General features: G+C 33.5%; 1 protein-coding gene across 1 annotated transcript in view; it reads left to right on the top strand.

The window, feature by feature from the left end:
- The window catches only part of LOC119642527, a 24595-nt gene extending 9899 nt beyond the window's left edge, over nucleotides 1–14696 (top strand). Inside the window, exons 3-4 of the mRNA XM_038041678.1 lie at nucleotides 13463–13611; nucleotides 13678–14696. Coding sequence (XP_037897606.1) covers nucleotides 13463–13611; nucleotides 13678–13942 — 414 coding nt within the window. The 3' untranslated portion in view covers nucleotides 13943–14696. The remainder of the gene's footprint in view (nucleotides 1–13462; nucleotides 13612–13677) is intronic.
- Nucleotides 14697–17160: the final 2464 nt, after the last annotated feature.

Here is a 17160-nt window from a genome sequence, read left to right as displayed (position 1 = left end):
AAACTAGCTTTTATCCTTAAAAAGTCGTTACGTTTCGAAAATGAATTATTGTCAATTTATTATCGGTTGCCAGGCTTATGCATGTTTGCGATGGCTTAGGGGTTCATTTACAATTTGGTCCTGTACCGGTTGTAAATGTGGCCCTATGCTCATAGTGTACATGCTTTTTTTTCTTTTTCTTTTTTTTTCTTCATATTTGTTTTATTATATTTATACTTAGAGCCGATAGCCTGTGTTGCTAGTGCTCAATGTCTCTTTTTTTAGTCTAAGAATTCAATACTAAATTTTATTATTAATTAATATAAGTGTTGCATTAAGAGCCAATTAAACTCGACTGTTATTTGTTTAGTTGAGTTTCTAGTATAAGTGGAATAAATAAATAAATAAACACCCGGTTTAGAAGCCAATTTAAAACTAAGGATGATTTAATTAAAAACGGCCTTTCTACAGATATTATCATTCCAAATGGAAAACGAAAATTGGGGCAGAAATCTTCAATTCAGAAGGGCGAAAATAGTTTTAAGTGGATTGCTTTATAAAAATGTATATTTGAGCTAACATTAAATAAAAAAACTATTACAATCGTGTTTTGAGTTCATTTATCTAATGACTTTTAAACTATGAAGTATATGGAGGATTTTTATGTAACTTTATTAAGCAACAATTCAGTTGTCGTTTAAGAAAAGAATAGTTTGTCCTCATTTAAAAATATTGTAAATCTTCCTACTATTACAAATGATCAGTGGGAAGTTGGAATAACCAAGCAGTTTTTAAGTCATGCTAACATTGAAAGTGATACTCCTCAAGAACAAGCGCAGGAATATTCACCATAATTTATTTATACTGATATATTAAAACCTCGTTGCGTTGGAGATAAAATTTTAAGATGTCTTCGTGTTCTGTCGTTTAATGGAAAAAGCAAGTGTTTTGAGTTCACCAGCGTTGAGTACTATAGCCTTGAAATTGCTACTATAGAGGATATCTCTATACTCATAGTTGGTGCAAACGGTGCCGAATACCGTTTTCGTGATTCCATTATACCTACTTACATTATTCTACACTTTAGAAAAAAGAAACGCAATTAAAATAAATCCGATATAAATGAAAGCACATTTAACATTTCTTTGGGAAGTGTAACAGACTGACATGGAACAAGTGTATACTTCATATTACTCTACTCAAATTGGAAGAGCAGTAAGTCACATAGGACCATTATATGTCCCACAGCGACTCGTACAACAAGGGCGCGGTATTGATTCATTCTTCACGAAGTTTTTTAGAAATTTAAAATCGTTGTTTCGGTCAGGTTTGAATGCGACTAAAGACCGGAAACAGACAAATCTATTCTCAATGATTTCGGTCGCAAATCACTTAGAAACATTTTGGCAGAGGAAAGCAAAAAGGCTTTAAGTAATTTAACAGAAAAAGCAATCAACAAGATATCGTCTGAATTTCAAAAAGGTTCTGGCAAAAGTAATATAAGACGTCGAATCAAAAGCAAACGACGTCAGTCACAAAAGAGATCTACCTCGAAACGCACGAAAAAATTCAATCTACGTAACAAAGTGAAAGACATCTTTTCTTAGAAACTAGGAGCACTCATATAGAATGTATGAAAAGTGAATTAGATTTATTTGCACCACATCCTATACAAAGCAGCATTCTAAATACAGAAGAAGTTTCATATAATCCTATTCAATCCTTAGACAATCCTAGCTCCATAGAATTTCTCTGCCTTGGTAATGGCGATACATATCGAGACCTTTGTAGCGTTTATTTAAAGTTGGTTGTTCAATTGAAGAATAAAGATAATTCTGATGTTACTGAAGATAAATGTGGCGTTGTAAATAATCTTCTGCATTCCATGTTTCGAAGCGTATCCGTATATTTAAATAACGTATTGGTTTCGTAAAGTGACAACAATTATCACTACAGATCATACATACAAACTCTGCTTAATTATGTCACTGACGCAGGTCGAACTCATTTATTATGTTCTGGATGATATCCAGATTACTACACCGGTGAAATTTTTCATGATGGTAAAAAACAATTAACCGAATTGTTTGATAAGAGTAACAAAGTTGATTTGTTCGGAAAGCAGCATGGAGGTATTTTTAATCAACATAAACACTCGCTAAATAATGTTGATTTGCGCATTATATTTAATTTGGAAAAATCATCATTTTATTTAATGCAAAATCCTGCCAAGGAAACGCAGCTTAAGATATTGGAAGCACAATTGTTTATGAATCACATAACTATTAATCCAGGAATACTGGTTGCTCATCATAAAATATTACAAACGAAAGCAGCTTTATATCTATTTAATAAAGTAGAAGTTAAAACATTCATTCTGAATCCTGGAAACCATACCCTATCATTAGATAATGTTGTCGTAGGAAAACTTCCGCCATTTTTAGCTTTTTGTATGGTTTACAATAGCGCTTATTCAGGCGATCGAACAACGGATCCTTTCAAGTTCGAGCATTTTTATTTGCAAAGGTTTAATTTGTCAGTCAATGGTGTTCAAATACCCGCTCAACCACTTGAATTCGATTACTCTACAGAAAAATTAAGATCAACCAGAGCCTATAGCATACTATTCAAATCATCTGGAATTAATTACTCAGATCATGGTCTTCATATAAATAAGAAACTTTTTGATGATAGCTGCTTTACACTAGCGTTTGATCTCTCCGCTGATCATTGTAATAACGATTTTTGTGCTAATATTTTAAGGCATGGAAACATATGCATTGAAGGCAAATTAGCTCGGGCATTAACATCAGCTGTAACTTGCATAGTTTACTGCGAGTATGATTCGATGTTAGAGATTGATAGAAACGGAAACGCGAAAATTACGCTTTAAAATGAATACGATACAAATAGAGTATTTTACAAAGAAGTATTTTCAAGATGTTTTCCCAGCTAATAATTTACCACGGAAAGTGAGCTCTAAACCTGCTATTATAATAGCAAATACAGACTACTCTACTCAACCAGGAGAGCATTGGATGGCCTTTTATTTTAATTCTAAGTTAGGAGCGGAATACTTTGATTCATATAGTCAACGACCATTGAAGAAAGAATTTTACAAGTTTTTAAAGAGAAACTGCGACGCGTATATATGTAATAAACAACAACTCCAAGGATACTTTTCAGGCACTTGCGGCCATTATGCGTTGCTTTATAGCTTATTTAGGAGTCAACGAAAAAGTTTAAATGCTTATCTCAAACAATTTAGTAAAACTGACTACAGCCTTAATACTCAAACTATGTCAAAAAGAAATTTTAATATAATAAATTAAAATTTCATTTCAGATATCAAATTCTTTATTTTCATTTGGAATAAACTCAAAAATAAGTGCATTAGCTATAGATTTGTGTCTTCCCCGAAAGATAATATGTTGGATATTATTTCCTTTAACTTTTTATACGGATTCTTGGATGGGAATACTTGGCTAAGACGCTTCGGAAGAAATATCCAAAGTAACTTTCCCTCTGGTGATTCCAAATAAAGGGCAATTTTTTCTCCACATTGTATTGCTTTTGCCTTACAGCCGACTATTTTATATGCTGCGTCAATTAATAACTCATCTATCTTTGTATATCCTTGTCCTGATGTTTTCCAGGCGTCATTCAGAGTCTGCAGAAAGGTCTATTAAAAACATTAAAAAAAATTATGAAATTTTTAGAACAATTATATGAAAAATATTTCTTTTGTTTCTTGTTTCTTACCATGGCTTTTATTGTATTGATCACGTAGTTCTTTTCCCAATCACGAATTTGAAGGTACTAACTAATATTCAGTTTATAATTTATTTTTATAGATTTCTGATCACATTGGCTGTAGTTATCAGGAGAATAAAAATAAAACGTAAGTTTAATTGTTATTTATTTTTTTAATGCTTTATTGTAGTAAACTCTCCAAATTAATCTTAGAAATTTCATTATTGAAACTATCGTCTAAAAGTCTTTCGTAGTCCGTAGTAACTGTAGGTATATTAATATTTAGCAGTTGGTCATTGACGCTATCATTGAAATAATGATCATAGCTTTTAATTGGATCGGAAAGTGTTTCAGTTTGATATCTGAGGTCGTAATTCGGAGACTCGCTTTGAAGGAATTGGTCCGTTTGATTATTCGCCATGAATATTGATTGGGAGACGGTTGTCCAATTAAACTCCGACCCTTCAGAAACTTGAGCAACTTGAAGAGACGAGATTGGATTATATGTACTAGGTTGTGTTGATACAAAAATTTCCAGATCGTCTTCATTATCATCAGAAAGTGAAATAATTTCGGAAGTTTGTTACGGTAAAAAGATTACAGAGTCCAATGTCATCTGAGAATTGTAACTTTCAGTCATCATCATTTCCGCAGTAGATTGATTCTCGTATTCCCTTGATAATATTGATGATAATGATGATGACATGCTATTGTTGTTCTTTGATTCCATTTTAATTTTTTCTATTTTTTATTTAAAGTAATTAACTCACTAACCGATTTGGCGGTTGTAGTATTTTTGAAAATAACTAAAGAGAAAACTCTGCTTATATAGGATAGAAATGTTGGTGAACTTACCTTCAAGCGTTATCTGTAAAATTCCATCTGTCTTTTATTTTTCCCTATAAATACTTTTAAGTGTGGTCATAAATACCGTTTGACCTCTTTCTTTTTATCATTTATAATGCACCATAATACTAGTTCTTTTTCCATTCTCAGCGTGGTATTTATACGAATGGAAATAGTGATAATAAAAAATAGAAATGAGAAAGGATCATGAAACGTGTAAGTGTTCTGAAATGCGATATGGTGAAATAGTCGCATCACCCAGAGTGCACTTTATTTTGTTCTTCGTGGAAATTTGTGTATACATGTGTATGCACGACCGTGTCCCTTTTTTTATATATATTTTTTTTTTTTTATCGAAATCATAAATAATGTATGCCCTTGAAGGAATCTTTTTTGGTTTGGTAATTAAGATGTGTATAATGAAGAGAAGTGTTCGTGGAAATTTGGGTAGACACATGCACGCACGATCGTGTTTCTTTTATGATATGTTTTTTTAGTTTTTATCGGAATCGTAAATAATGTATGTCCTTGAAGGTATCGTTGTTCGTTTGGGCATTAAGATGCGTGTAATGAAGAGAACTGTTTGCGTGAATTTGTGTAGACATGTGCAAGCACGATCGTGTGTCTTTTTCCATGTACTTTTGTAATGGGAATCGTAAATAAGTCATGTCCTTGTAGGAATGGCTTTTCGTTTGTTCGGGAGGATGTGTGTAATGGAGGTAAGATGTATGGGAGGTAATTGTTTGTTAGCGTAATTTGAGGGAGTGTAGTTGGAAAGGAAGGCACATGATGAAATGGTATCGTCCGCGTCGGGAAGAATGGTGGGTGTTGTGAGAGGAAGTCGAGTTTGATGTGGATGTGTGTATTTGTGGTTTTAGGCGTGTGGTCATGTGGTGGGAGCGGGGAAGTATGCGGGCGTCGTTCCCCCATGTATATGCTATTATACGGAAAGGCCGAAAAATAGTGATGAGAAAAAAAAAAGGTCCTTTTTGTTCCATGCCAAAATTCGCGTCGACGTTCCCCTATATATATACTACTACAAGGTCTTCATTTTGCCGCTATTTTAAATGTTTATCTTTAATTATTAATATTTGAAAACATCAAAAATATAAATTTTCTCGTCTATATAGACTTTTTTATTTTTCAGTTATATCCGAATTTGTTAAATATTATTAAGCAGTGATTCACACACATTTATTAATTAGGAAATGTAAAATTTTATCGAATTAGAAACGCTATTTGCACATAATATTTGTTTTAATTAAGTTAGTAAATTATCTTGAAATGTGCTCGAATAGCTTCGAATTGAATTAGTGATTGCTTTGAAGGACTTGTATTCCCCTAGACTAACTCTTACAAAAAAATTTAAGGTGCATCTATTGTTTTCATGAAGTTCTATAAATATAACACTGTATAGCAAAACGCAGCACCTTTATTATGTTATTAAACATTTTAGACTTTATACTAAATATCATTTTTAGATGAACTAGGTTTTAAGTTAGGATGTAAGAGAATTTCAGTTCTAATAAACTCATCAATATAATGAGGTTAATTAATTTATATTCTTGATCAGCGTCAAATTCTGAATTGATTTTGCCTGTATGATGTTTGTTGTTGGCACTCCCCCTGTCAAAAAAATTAAAATATCGACTTCAAATTTAGTAAAATATTGGAAGTGTTTGCACGCAGGTTGGTATTGAGAAAGAGCCAAATTGCTTAGAGTAGACGCCCGCAGTGGAGAATAAACTGAAAGCAATTCAGTTTTTCTTAACAAGAGTTTGTGGATTTTTCCTCGTTACTCAGAAATTATAAAAGCTAGAAGTCTAAAATTTTTCACATTTACCTTACGAGACGCTCCACTTTTTACGTGCAAAAGTGGAAAAAAGTAGCTCTGCCCACACAAAGTTACAAGTGAGTAAATTTTATTTTTTTCATTTTTTGAGGATTTATTCTTATTTATCATAAGACAAACAAGACCAATGATCTAAAACCTTTTTGTACGCTATTAAAAAGAAGATATGTATATTATCTGCCTAAAAATGGGTTAATTTTAAAATGAATATGGTAGACACCGCTACATTTATAACTCGTTTGAATATCTATGTTTACAAAATAAAAATGACAGCTTTGTTTTTTATTTATTGTCATATGTCTTCTTCGTCAAAATTTCCTTATTATAAAAAAGATTTTTGTATTGAATCAAAAAAAAGAAAGAAAAATTTTTCTTTTTTCTTTCATAAACTTTTGCTTCTGAAAACTATTCAACTAGTGGAAAATATATAGTGAAGTTGCGGCATTTAAACAAAATCAACAAAAGTCTCGACGTTCTTATGCTTCTCCGCAGAGTGCGAAGCACCACCTGCTGTCTTCAACCTCATCCCGACAATATTTACTTCGTCATCTCACCAGTACATTGGACATAAAGTGGCGGCGATTTATGTGAAATTCTTAAACCTGTTTAACTTACAAGGCTTTTTGTCCTCTCTGTCTCTGTCGGTTTCACCAAAACCTGCTGATTTCCATATCCCTTCTGCTCTCGGTAAGTCAGTTGATCCTTTTGTTTTGCCTTTAATCTAGCACGAAACCTAAAAGTCTGCCGCCCCTAAAGGCAGTTTTAAGAATAGCAAAATCGTAGTCCCATAAAAGAAAATAACCCTGACCCAACAAGTCAAAATCATTATAGTGATGACGTGACAGATGAGTGCTGCGTCTTCATTGAAGTATGTAACAATATCACAGATAAGCCTTTTCGCCTTAACTCAGACATATTTTTTTTCGAACACATCAAAGATCTTAAATTGAATGGTTTGATTAATATCAAAACCAGCAGCAATGGCGAAGCCAAACTTGGTTTTGCAACTGCGGTTGATGCCAACAACTTCATAATAAACAATGATTTTGGTCCAAAGTCCTGCAAGACCTACATCCCTGGAATTTTCACAGAAAAATTCGGGACCGTAAAAAACGTTCCACCTTCAATTAAGGAAGAGGACTTTCGTAACTCAGCTACCTCTGATATAGAAATCATTTCCCTTACAAGAATCCTCAGAGAAACCCCAATTAGGGGGAAAACTAATTCCCAAGAGCATAAAATTCAACTATTGCAATATTCCAGTAGATTACTTCATTCCTTCCGTTAAGCTTTGTTATAATTGCGGCCGATTTGGCCACATCGCCGAATTCTGTAAAAGTAAGGAAAGCAAGACACCGCCCTGTTCTACGAACTGATGCCTTTCAGTCAAATGTCTAGGTTGTGTGTCTTTGGACCACAACGTAACCTTTCGAGAGTATCGAAAAAGAAAGAAAGAGGAAAATCTAAAAAAAATTTTAAATATCCAAAACTTATCTCTTAGAGAATACAGAGAAAAATTCTTTAACAATCCTTACAATTTACTCGATAACTATAGTGTAAACTTCCCAGCAATGAAGGATAGCATTGCTTCCAACAACATCAGAGACCCTACTATTGAAACAAATAATATTTTAGTTAACAAAAATTTCAATGCGGTTATAAAAAATATAACGGCTATTCCCAAACCATTGCATAAAATGTCTCTCAAGACGCCCTCGACTTACAGTAGCAAATTGTAGGAGCCAAAAAAACCTCCCCTACCTCCTGAGAAGCATACTCACATCAATTACCACAAATCGACTGAAATGGAGATAATGCTGGAAAAGATTTCCAAGATTCTCTCCATCGCTTCTCATGAAGAAATGCTTAAAACCATCCAAGCAGAAATAGTTTCTCTTAAATCAAAATTTGATATTTTAAAATAAGGTACATCTGGGACGGACCTATTATGCTCTAGCATTTCTCATGATTTCCTTCCTACAATATAACATACAAAGCCTCAGGCGTAATGCCTATTCGCTTGGTTATTTCATAAATTCCAATCGAACTGATTTCGAAATCTTGAGTGAAATCTTTCTGTCCGATGACAACATTGCTGATCTCAAAATCTCAAATTACAGCTCCGCTTATAAATGTAGAAGTGACGGCTATGGAGGTGTTGCCATTTTTGCCAGGAAATGCATCTCCTTGAAACAAATCCCCTTTAAATCAGCCGCTGACATTGTTATAGTCAAAAACTTTTCCCTAAAACCTAATATTGTTATTGCTGGTTGCTATTTCAAACCTAACATCCCTATTCCATCTTTCCGGGATGACTTTAATCGCCTCTGTGATATGCTCGATAGCTTCCACAATTTCATAATTGCAGGAGATTTTAATGCAAGACACTTCGGTGACTCCGTGTCAAATAACAAAGGCAAAGCCTTGCAAGAAACCATTGAAGCCAGTAATTTCTATTGTCTTAATGACAATTCCCCAACCTATGTGCTCTCTACGACCAACAGTTGTGGTAGCGGGTTGGATCTAAGTTTTACTAACGCAACCAATCTTACGTTCAAACGGGAGGTCAAAAAAGAAATTTTTCTGGGAAACAGTCACCACCTTCCTATTCTCTTTAGCGCCACCTTTATTACCTCCTACAAGGTAAATGATTTTATCTCGAGGAAAAAAATTCCTATCTTAAAATTACAATCTTATGCACATGTCTTGAGCCACAGAATGAGCGCTGGATGACCAACTCATTTCTCACTGTTTGGCGGACAATTAAAATAGTGCCCATTCCTAAACCCGGAAAAGATCTTGAAATATTCACTAACGTCAGACCCATATCCCTCTTGCCCGTACTTCTAAATGTTACCATGATCAAAAAAAGACTGACAAATTTCCTGAAGCACTCACACCTGCTCCCGTGAAGGTTTTTGCTTACCAAAACACATCTCCACCGGTATATGCGTTAATGAAGTCTTTTTCACAATTGTAAATGAAAAGGCGAATGGAAACCAGGGGTTATGCTTTGCTTAGACATTAATAAAGCTTATGACTTTTTTAATCTAGGGAAACTAGACCAAATTCTAACTGATTTTAAAATCACGACACAATGTAGGCAATGGGTTCTCAACTTTCTTTCCTCGCGAACTCTCGCATCAGATTCATCTACAGTCGAAGGCTGTGGAGGTTTACCTCAAGGTAGCTGTCTCAGCCTTTTGTCTTTTCAATCTACACACAGCCGGCTTACATCGATTACAGAACAATACAACCCATTTATTTCAATATGCTGACGATTTCCTCATCATGTCTGCTGGAAAATCACTAATGGAAGCAGTCCGTAACCTCGACATTAAAGGCAATCTTTTTCACAGACTTTGTGCAGACTTAAATCGAACATTAAACCCGGAAAAATCAAAAGTTATCCGCTTTGCTAAGGGTCCCAAAAAAATTTATTACATTACAATCAATGGTATAAAAATCAGTCCGTCTTCCTCTTTTAAATTTTTGGGCAGAATTATCAACTCAAGTTTAACCATGCATGAGCATTACAGGGATAGCCTCGAAAATTGCAACACAGGCTCAAATGTCATCAAACTTCTGACCAACATTCACACCGGACCCACACCTAGGAAAGCTTTATACGTTTACAAATCTATTGTTAGATTCAAAATGGAATATTGTTACTCTACATCGTGCAATGCTCCTGCGTAAACATTAAAAAAAAAAAACAAACCTTTCAACACTCAATCCTACGACGTTGTACCGATTTGTCCCCCTCAACACCAACATCAATTTTACGTTCCATCTCTTATGAACTCCCCGTTGCTAAGAGAATTTATCTTGTAACTGCAAAAGAACTTCTCAAGGTAAAAATCTTCAAATCTGCCTTCTTTGACGAGGTCGCTTCCAGACACAATCACGTCATCACTAGTTACTCTAACTGCTTCAAAAAATTCAGTAACATCTTCAATAAAGTTAACTTAATACCCTCCTGGAATAATATTATTCATGATAAATGCATAGTTGAATTAAACTTACTTAACTCGATTACCAACTCAAAAAAAAATCGATCAGGGTCTTGTCTTCGAATTGCTTGTCTGCAAAAACTTAACCACTTCGTGGAAAACTTACTTATAGGAAAATTCAAAGTTCTACAAGAACTAACATCTACGTTCATTGAACTTCTGGCCATCAGACAGGCAATCCTCCTTTCATCTGAAAATAAACTGAAAAAATTTGTAGTTTTTTCTGACAGCAAATCGGCTCTGACTTTAATCAAGAACAAAGACCCATAGAATATGTACGTCTTCGATATTTACAACCTTTTAAAATACCCAAGCATTGAAAAATGCCACATCATGTGGATCCCAGGTCACAGCGGTTTTAGTATCAATGAAAAAGCTGACTTCCATGCACGTGAAGCTCGGTTTGATGTTACGGTTTTGTCCATAAACTACCCCCAGCGAAGCTCTCCTATTAATCAAAAAACTTATCGTAAAAGAATGGAAAGCCAAGTATCATGTTTTAGCTAGAGGAAAGACTGATCGGCTTTTCTACAAAATTTACCCTTTTGTGACACCCACACTTCTACCTAAAGGAAAATTTAGAACATGGGAATTTAAAGTTCTTTACCGTTTATAAGTAATCACACCTACGACAAGGTATATTTTAAAATGATCAAAGTCTCCTCCAATGACATTTGTGAAGAATGCAATATGACTGAGCTGCCGAGCACCTTATTTTTGAGTGCAGGAGGTTTGACATCCTTAGACAGTCTTTCAGTATATTTAGCTGGTATAACAATTCATATGAAATTTTTCGTGCTGGTAACTTTAGGCATTTGAAGCAACTGACTGCCTTTATCCATTTCCGCTTCTTCATATTAATCTACTTACTTATCAAACTACTCGACATGCGCCCATTATAATAATAATTATTAAATATATAAAAACAATATGGGTATCGCAAAATTTTTGATATAAAAAATTCTTCAATGAAATTAATTTGGTGACCTTCAAAACAGTTCTAATCGATAGCTGACTATCAGAACTTGTTTCGACATCCATGAAAACAGCTTATATTGAACTATGACCTTCCAACTCTTCTGCGAATTTTCCATCCAACTTTCAATTAACCCACATCGCGAGCACAATGCTTATTGATCGCCATTTCTGTTTATCCCATGCAAAAACATCCAATATAAGTGCGAGAAGCAGCATTTTAGTTTTATTGGCTGGTTTGCCGTCCGTAGTCGTTGCAGGTCGACCTAGAACCTTAACGATTATTGCTCAGACATCAGCCTGATATATAGAGAGCTGCAAGAACTAGGTCGATATGGCTTTAATCAAGTTGGGACAAATTCAATATACCAAAGCATTCAAGGTTCACTTTTCCCGCCAAAACCTGTTTGCTAACGTAACATTAGCTTTACGACACTACAATAAATCGAATACTATTACAAATTAAATCGAGTGCACGCCGTAAATTACCTTCTCCGATTATACTTAATACTTAATGTGACGTTTGCATTTTCGTCCTTCGCCTGAGATTATAGATTTACTGAAACTCATTGGTTACATCCCAAATTTTACGTGTAATCTGGTGTGTATAAATACTGGAAATGAAATTGAATCTTAAGGAAAGTTAGAACAATACTTAGTTATCTTATTGGGCCTCATAAAAAAAATATTGCCCTTTCTAAAAAACCATTTTCTTTAATCCAAAACTAAGCCGACAGAGCCTGTCTTGCGAGTCTTTCAAGTTGCTTTTTATTTTGGTTTAAGAATATATTTCGCTAGTCTAAAAAAAATATATAATAAAAATAATAATAATGCTTTAAAGCGCATTTATAGTAAAAGCTGGGCTTGCATGGATGCACAATTTACATGAACGCTCTAAATAGGTGGGATAAAATTCAATGAAATGCAAAGACAGTCAATATAATTATATAATTATTTCTCTGAATAATCCAGAACGAACAACCAGATTGCCAACATCTGAGAGTAAGCGTTTATGATTCTCAATAATTTGTCTGAAAATTGCCAACATCTGAGAGTAAGCGTTTATGATTGTTTACACTTCTCAATAATTGAAAATGTATTTGCCTGCCTTTGAAATTTAAACTTCCACTTTCATTATAAGTTATGGCTGCACCTGTCCCGAGTATTTATAACCTGCCAAAAATTCCCCATTTTCTGTAGGCGTGCACTGTACTAGAATCAGTATCGCATCAATGAAAAAATGAAAATCAATCTAACAAAAATTCATGGACCACCCATGCTTGTTTCTCCTACAAACTAATAAGTACATCCACCGCGTTTTCTCCCCTCTTTTTCCACATATGCATGGATGCATTCCGCAAAAATAACCAAAAAAGTGAATCGGCTATAAATTCAATTTTTCCTGTGTCATTGTCACTCTTGCTTTGCAGGCCTTTTCTTATCATTGCCGACTGTCCTCGTAAAAAACTTTATCCTTGTAACCACTAGCCACTTTTGAATTATTCAATTTTTTATAGAGACTCGCTTAAGTTTGATTGAATTCCCCTTCTCTTTTTCATCTTTTTCGCCATTACATGCATTATATATTATGATAAGAGATGAACATCCTTTTGCTCCAAATAACTTTTTATTTTTTATTACGGAGCAACATTTTCAAACAAGAAAATAAGAAAGAAAAAACAAAAGTACGTTGAAAACATGGACGTTCACTTATCTTCTTCTGATTACTTTAAATAACACATACAAAATCGTAAATGATATTTATGATGATTTACTCAGCTTAATACCTCATTAACATGATAAGGGTTTTAATATAGGAATTAATCGTACCAGACCAACCAACTTTAAAAGCGCGAATAGCAAGACGGCTCAGTCAGTTTTCTTCCAAGCCAAGCAGTGTATAAACGCATCTCTAGACAAGGCAAACAATAAATATTATAATAAAAGAACAATTAGGCAAAAATCCAAAATTTTTGCAATTTTTTCTTATAAAATAATTTGTCAAAGCTTTAAAATAAAATATATTTAAAATAATTAATAATAGAAAAAAAATATGCCGCCAAATGAATACACTGCTCTTATAAACAATCGTTACGAGTCTACGTGCACCACGTTCGATAATTGCAACGATCGTCAACATACTGTGCAAATAAAAGATATAACGGAATATGAGTCTATATTTAAATTCGATGAGTAATTACATAATCATTATATGAAAGAAGTAGTGTTTTTCATTCGAACTTTCGCTTTATTTTTAAGATTCCCTTCGTCGCTCACTCTGGATGAGTTGTTAGTGTTCAAAGAAGATCCGTTTTGGCAGAAAATGCATTTTATTCTTTTTTATGCATTTTGGTTGACATTAATTATAACATTTCTTATCGCTTGCCTAATAACGTATTTGGAATTTGATTTCAACACTTGTAACGCTATACATATAAGTGGCAGCCCATCTACGCCAATTTCAACAAGTTTCAATGGCGATCGTAGTATTTTAAGTGACTTACCTTTGCTAACTGTTCACTAGACTTTATCATTACATCGAATACGTCTTCATAGGTAAGAACGTAGTAGGAAGTTAAGACAGGTTTGAAAAAAAGCTGATATTAATGACGCTATATTATTTGAAGTTATTTAGTTTTTTTACTTATTGGAATAATGTTTTATTTGCTATTTTACATTTTAATATGTATTTCCTAGTAGTATAAAATAGTAAAATAAATTTTTATGGTTGACAATGTACTAGGTTTAACGAGCGACCAAAAAAACTCAATATTAATGCGACTCACTGTACGTGGCCGGACTGAGAAAGAATCGCAAATTTGTTTATCGGTCAAAATGTATTTATTTGTTTACTAAGCTATTTTAAGTGAGATGCATGCACGCACGCACAAGGAACTTATCAAGGAACTTCATTCCTTGATAATATTCAATATATTCACAAAGTGTTTGAGTGATTGCTGTTTTTTTGCTATTCTCGAATCTGCAACATTATCAGCTTTATATGGACCAAATACTCGGCTGATGTAATTGTCTCATCGTATTGCAGCATGTGCGTGTATTTTTTTTATTAATGTATATGAAGATTGAAAATGACGAATCTATTTCACTGATGACAGCTATCTCTCTAGCGCACATAGTTTACAAAAATGGAAGAGATTAAACTTATTCTCCTTATACTATAGGAAATTGCTTTCTAAAATATGTAAACATTATATGGCTACAAAACGCTACAAATTTTGAACCATCATTTAGTGCGTCAAAATACTATTCTTCATTCAGCTTAAGTTTTAAAATTTCAAAAAGTTTAGTTGTACGTTTACAATTTCATTTAAAATGTGCAAGTTTCCTTAATATATATATATATAGTTGAGTTATAACTCAAATGCAATAATTCAAAAACAAAAAGGAATTCAAAAGAAATATATATATATTTCATTTTGAAGTACACTTATAAGAATAACATAAGTATGAATGCCCAAAAAGTCCCAAAGATTTTTGCTCTTGCTTTCAAAACTTCCGAAAGACGTAAGTAATAGTAAGTAAGAGACAGCACTGCGTGGTAACGATAAAAAGTACTACGTAATACGGTAATAGGTAACTAGCAGTTGTAATATGCAGAAAAAATCCACACTTATTAAATAATATTAAAAGGTAGATGGTAGGTGCTAAGCAATAAGTGGTAATAGCATAAATAATCAGTAGCAAGTTATACACAGTAGGTAGTAACACATCACTCGATGAATAACAAACAGTTGATGGAAAATGGTAAGGGACAAGTTTATGTAGAGTTTAAAGATTATCTCAAGTATTTACTTTCGCGGATAAAAACAATGCCGCTACTACCAAACAAAGGAGCGTTTACCGTTTACATTAGTGTTTTTGTCGCATTCGGTATGGAATTCGCATATAAACGCTACATAAACCCCTCTAATATATAGCAATAGGCAGCAGAAAGAATTAATTCGTGAATTCAGTGACGCATTATTTATTAGATTTAGAAATAAATAGCGTGGGCTCGGGCGATCAGTTTACATAATGTGAAGTCATAATAACTGTGATATCTGACCTAAATTAGCAAGTGGTACATTTGATGACGTATATTCAGCGGGCGGAAACGATTCCAAAATTTTGGTAGGTCTTAAACACAACATAGAATATATAATACGTCGTAAAATAGAGATACAATACCGTTTTTTTTATCCTAATGTTTTACGTTTAAATAACGTTTTCCATTATTAAATTTAGTTCTACTTGATTTTGGAGTACGGGCCCATTAAAAGCAATTTTAGAGGTACCATCGAATTTACTCTTTATATATAGAGGAGGTGCTCTTACAAATGCAGTATAAAATTATATATTAAATCACTAATATGTGGTCATTCTGATCACAAAAGGGAAAATTTTCCTATAATGGCTTTTAAAAGAGGATGTTGCTGGGAGAGCGGAGGGAATGGTTTGATCCAAACCATTTTCAGGTTGATTCGTATTTAAGCTAAAGGGTTTCAACAAGTGCAAATTTCTTTAAGATATGTCGAATATTGCAACCTGTAAAGCACAGACAGATATATAGGCACCCTCAAGTCGGTTTAGAAGACAGTTCTAAGCCAATTCGTTTAAAAAGAAGTGGATCTAGCCCAAAAATTTTTCCCACCAGCGACAATAAGGTATAAAAAAAGATTTTATAATTATATTATATAAATTTAATTTCTCATTTCTATAGTTGATCAAAATTATTATGTCATTCATGTGTCAGATTTATTTAATTTATTTCTAAAACATAAGCCCTAACATCTTCCTAAATTAAAAGTAAAAAAAAATTGTTAGATAAGTCAGATTATCTTAAATTTAGAAAAAAAAAAATTTCCAATTTTGCAAAAGCGTAGGTTTTGGATAACATCGTCCTAAATCTGAAAATATGAAATTTTCCTTTTTCGCCAAAAATGCTATTTTCGGGGTTCACTTGTAAGGAAGCGTTGTGCTTGTCTACCCTTAGGCTCCAAAAGCATTCAGTCTGTTTTTCTCTTCCCCACTAAAGACCAAATATCCCCTGGTTGACCATTCCCTTACATACTAACTCTTGGATACGAGTATCTTCCTCTACGCTACAGTGAGATCATCTCATTTTTCATCATTTTTCATCTCTCTCCCGCACAAACCATCGGTAATTTAGGTTCATGTAAGAAGGGAAATATATATAAAGAAGAAAGAAAAAAAAGAAGAAAAGCTCATTGCAACAGGACTATGCAACATACGTTGCATAACCGAATCCGAAAAATTTTGCCTAGCAATAATTTATGTATAAGTAATACACATATAAGCAATATATATAAGTATAACCATGCCTTATCTTTTCCTGGGGAAACATGTCATAAATGCTCTCAATGGACAAGTTGCAACGCGCTGGGCAACATGCCTATAGACCAAAATGAGCGCACTTCGAATTTGGTCAAAAAAAAAAAAAGAAGTAAATGAGCGAACTTCGATTTTGGTCAAAAAAAAAAAAAAGAAGTAAATGAGCGAACTTCGAATTTGGTCAAAAAAGGAGAAGTAAATGAGTGAACTTCGAATTTGGTCAAAAAAAAAAAGAAGTAAATGAGCTAACTTCGAATTTGGTCAAAAAAGGAGAAGTAAATGAGTGAACTTCGAATTTGGTCAAAAAAAAGAAGAAGTAAAAGAGCGAACTTCGAATTTGGTTAAAAAAAAAAAAGAAGTAAATGAGCGAACTTCGAATTTGGTCAAAAA

This window comes from Glossina fuscipes, unplaced genomic scaffold (assembly GCF_014805625.2).
Source record: "Glossina fuscipes isolate IAEA_lab_2018 unplaced genomic scaffold, Yale_Gfus_2 226, whole genome shotgun sequence".
Classification (NCBI taxonomy): Eukaryota; Metazoa; Arthropoda; class Insecta; order Diptera; family Glossinidae; genus Glossina; species Glossina fuscipes.
Note: the sequence above shows the minus strand (reverse complement) of the source record. Positions and strands in the feature narration are given on the sequence as shown.